Below are 4727 nucleotides of genomic sequence, written 5' to 3' on the forward strand. Positions count from 1 at the left end.
AAGGTGAAGTTAAAGAAAATGATAAATTATTTTTGTATGAGGATAGTTTTAACTGAAAATATAAGAATGTTACAAAGGGTTTCTAACTTTCTATCTCTCTCTCCCTTCCTCCTGTGAAAAATCAATAAAATATATTTAAAAAAAAAAAAAGAATGTTACAAAGGTGCTCTAAGTCAGCGGTCGCCAACCTTTCGGACCTCATGGACTACTGGTTGGCAACCACTGTTCTAAGTGAATGCTGGTAAATGATTCCTTGAAAGAAAAATACTACACTGAAAGGAAAAGCCAAGCCAGGATTGAAAGAAAACATTTACTGAATCAATACTTTCTTTTTAATATCTACAAGCCAACACTGAACTCACTTTATTCAAGAATGAACACAATGTACAAGAAAAAGTGTGCTTATATTATAAAAATATGTCAATTTTATCTTTTGGGTGCTGAGCAGATGTCATTTAAACAAAATCAAGGCAAACTTGTTCTCTATAATGAAACTGCTATAATTTAGTAACAAAATGAAAGCTAGTATACGCTCAGTATTTCTAAAGGCCCAGGGATAATGCTGCATTGGAAATGCTGAATCCAACCACCAGAGCTAACATTTCCACTCTATGCTTATTGGCACCGTTTCATGCCTAGATCACGAGAAAGCACCTGATTTACAGAATGCAGGTCACTGATAACAGAGTCCATGTCGTTAGTTAAACCTTCATTCATTTTCCATTGCTTAACAGTTATCAGCATGTATTTCAACAAAGTACTAACAGTCTATCCTATTTAATTAGCTTCAATTTCAAAATGAGATACGTTGCTATGGGGACCAAATGACCTCCAAAATTTACCACCCCACCGATGAATGTGGGGGCACTGCTTCCTCCACACTCTCAAATATCTCCAAGCCTTCCTACAAGATGTGTTCAAGGTTCCTAGCTTAGAATTTTTGGTAATTTTCTTCTTGATTCACTGGCACCTTCCTTAGCATGTGCCCTTGCACACAGTGTGGCCACTGTGATGCCCATGGCCTGCACAGTGCAGCCTGTGGCCCACCATGCAGACACACTCCAGTGCACATGGAGTATTTTGGTCCTTGTAGAAGCAGAAAAAAATAGTAATTGGAAAAGCAAAGCAAAGCATGAGTAAGGGAAGAGGGACCATGGCTCCCTGTACTATTGTTCCAGGCGTTCTATGACAAGTATAAAAATTGTACTGAAAATTTCTAAAGTCCAGGTAGAAGTAGACTAAATGGCACCAGTGGGGCATGTCAGGAAAATCCAGTCTGTCTTCAAAAGCGGCACACAGCCATGCCACTGGCAGGACACAGAGGCTCTGGCATTTTGCAGAACGCAATATCCACCATGAATTAGTGAAACCAGATGAATTCTAGTTTAGAAGTTATTAAACAAATTGCAAAATACATATTTTTGTTACTAAGCATCAATGTTTTTCCTTGACAGATCCTCTCTGCTGGAGACTGGCACTGTGAAGGCTGGAAGCCGCAGGAGCACGAGGACTGAGGATCTGGCGCCCCCTGTGGTGCAAAAGCTGAATTCCAGAGAGTGGGGAGAAACGCTTTCATGTTTTGCCTCACAAACCTAATATGTATTCAGTTACCTTTTCACAAGGAGTTGGGACTGAGGAGAAGGAAAGAGGATAAAAAAAGACAGAAGATCACTTTCAATTACCTAATTCCTTAGGGCTAAGTTTTCAATGAACCCCATTCGCCGCGTGAAATGTTAATCTGACCACATGTAGTTAGAGCTGAACCAGACACAGGATTTACATTTTAACAAAGACACAAACCACCAACTGGCTAAATGCTATGCCCTTGTGGGGAAGGAGAAGCATTTACAGATTCATCTGAAATACAGTTTGTGGAAGAATAAACATATTTTGCAACTAAAGCAAAGGTTTTCTCACCAATTCCATAAAGTCACCAGACAGGTTGTTTTCAGTGGCAACTTCCACTGCCCTGGACATGTGGTGCGTGGATAGGCCACTGGCTCTGGAGTCTGCAGTTAGGAGAGGCCAGGGGTTCAACACACTCTACTGGACACCATAACATTAGACATGACATTAAAACAAGGACCAACAGAGTGAGTGCAGAGAAACGAGCGGCTGCTGCTCAGAGCCCAATGGAGGCGTCACCACAACACTCGATGCACAGCCATCTGCTCACTCCAGGTCCTCGCTCCCAAATAAATAGTGAACATTTACAACAGAATGAAGGCCTTACAAATGCAAACTTGCCTTGTAGTATAATTCTCTCTAAATAGACCAAAAAGTCGTATTTCTAATAAACTACAAGTTACCATTTCTGTGACACGGTGTGACTTGGCACCACAGCTGACCTCTCTAATAGCAGCAGTTTCGCCAGCCCAGGGGCTCCTCCACGCAGCAACTTCACCAAGCATGCAGACACCATGCTGCTGAAGTTTCAAGTGACTAAAAATGATCATTGTGCTTGTGGGTCTCATACCTTCCAAAATATACATAAATGGTGACAAATTAACAAATAATAGCAGGTCCTTACTAATAAAATCATAAGGCAGGTGGAAAGAGAAATGTTAAAATGGGAAAAAATGGAAAACAGTGCTAGCATTCACAGAAAAGATCATGCCAAGGTCAGATCCATGTTGATAAAAAATAAAATTTAAGCCACAATCTAAGAAACTCTGTCCAGGAGTCGAAGGCATGCGGCCAGCTGAAGGAAATGCAGGATTCGTCCGACAGTAGCTTCTTCGGCAGAACAGTACATCTCACTGGAGGGTCACAACAGGATGGACAAGACGCCATCACACTTCCTTTTGTAATTGAAAAGAAAAGCAATCACACACAAAAATTAAAGAATAGTAGAAGGAGAAAACACAGAAATTCACTATGACCTACAAAACCAAAAGGAACATCCAAATTATTTTTACACTTTTGGAATGCACCCTTTTAAAAAGTTGATAATGAAAGATTTATCAACAGCACAGTTGACACATTTTAAGTATAAAATCACTTCACTACACATGGGTTCTGGGCAGGATCAATGCTCAAAACAATAACTTCACTCTAGTTTAAAAGACCCCTGAGCTTCATCTTGCCACCAGAATCTTCAAGCCTCCCCAACCAGATGTCTTAATGCACTTAAAAGTTCTTCACGAGGAAGAGGAACCTAAAATTAATATCCAAACTGCAGCAATGCCTATGGCCATCATTCAACACCCTGAGGACCAGTAGTTTTACTGCTAGCTCTACCCAGTGGCCGATAAGTTTCTATTGAACAAGTACAAAACAACGTTTTACATAAATGTTAAAGGCACATTTTAAAATTAAATACCCATTGCATTTGAAGTTATTTTTACATGTATTTACAAGCTAATATCTTATTAAAGTATGATACTTTGTAAAACACTGTGTAATATGAAAAGAGAATTCTCGTGATCCGTCTGCAATGTGTTAACATTTAGCCAAATAAAATATTTTTGCCTTTTATTCACAATTTTTTAAAAAGAGAAAACAAAATACAGCTGACCCTTGAACGTAGGGATGGGGGCACTACCCCCACTCATCCCCCAGCACCGTTGAACATCTGTGTATAACTCTGACTTCCCCCAAAACTTAAATACTAATAATAGCCTACTATTATAGCCTACAATTATAATTGACCAGAAGCCTTACCAATAAGTTGGCTGACACTGTTTGTATATGTATTCTTATATAGTGTATTCTTACAATAAAGTTAGCTAGAGAAAATACATTTACAGTATTTATTGAAAAAAAAATCCATGTACAAGTGGAACTGTGCAGTTCAAACCCATGTTGTTCAAGGGTCAACTGTATTTATCTCTTAACCCCGACTTAATGAAGGCTATGTCGCCAGCCAGGGTCGGCCACATCTGAGCCTGGAGTACTCACGGGAAGGGCGGGCTATCCTGCCTTCGTGTCCACGAGCTGCATCTGCACCCCGGCAGACATGCCACCCCCGTAGCCTCCCTTGGACTGCATTTGGTTCTGAATGGAGCTAACCTACAACAAGACAAACAGGACACACGTCAGGAACTAAGGAAGCGCAACTAAGTGATTCTTGTCTCAACATTTTGGTTACTTGTTTTTTTTATAAGGGTACTTTTTTATAGTAAAAAAGCTGTAATCGATTTTTAAAGACATAAAATCTATATATATAAAAGCCTAAGAGACCCTTACAACTGGACAACCAGCAGGTAGCTATGACGTGCACTGACCACCAGGGGGCAGACGCTCAACACAAGAGCTGCCTCCTGGTGGTCAGTGCACTCCCACAGCCAACCTCCCCCGGTCCAGATCTAGACTGGGCACGATGGCCTTGATCGCCCTGGACGGTGGCCAGGCCGAGGGACCCCACTGGGCCTCTAGTTTTAGAATAAAAGAATTTTTAAAGACTTAACATTTTTCTGATTATGGATGGGGGCAGATAGTGAGGCTAGTAACTAAAACATTTTTTTGCTACAACTCCCTCTCCCCCTACCTTCTCTACTTCCCTAATACAAAAAAAAATCATTTTTGTAATTCATGAGGCACTTGGTAACATTCCAAAAGGATACAAATCAACCCTGGCCAGTGTGGCTCAGTTGGTTGAGCACAAATCCATGTTTTGGGTTCATTCCCCGGTTGGGGTGCATATGGGAGGCAACCAATCAATATGTCTCTTTCACATTGATGTTTATCTCTCTCCCTGTCTACCTTCCTCTCTCTTTAAAATCAAT

The 4727-nt window shown here is 40.7% G+C and overlaps 1 protein-coding gene across 1 annotated transcript in view; it reads right to left on the reverse strand.

Annotated features, from left to right (window-relative positions):
* Positions 1 to 291: 291 nt before the first annotated feature.
* The window catches only part of CDC42SE2 (CDC42 small effector 2), a 54045-nt gene continuing 49609 nt past the window's right edge, over positions 292 to 4727 (reverse strand). Inside the window, exons 4-5 of the mRNA XM_006759170.2 lie at positions 3901 to 4011; positions 292 to 2801 (exon numbers count right to left, since the gene is read on the reverse strand). Of these exons, the coding sequence (XP_006759233.1) occupies positions 3913 to 4011 (99 nt within the window). The 3' untranslated portion in view covers positions 292 to 2801; positions 3901 to 3912. The remainder of the gene's footprint in view (positions 2802 to 3900; positions 4012 to 4727) is intronic.

The sequence above is a fragment of the Myotis davidii genome, unplaced genomic scaffold (genome assembly GCF_000327345.1).
Source record: "Myotis davidii unplaced genomic scaffold, ASM32734v1 scaffold456, whole genome shotgun sequence".
Lineage (NCBI taxonomy): Eukaryota > Metazoa > Chordata > Mammalia > Chiroptera > Vespertilionidae > Myotis > Myotis davidii.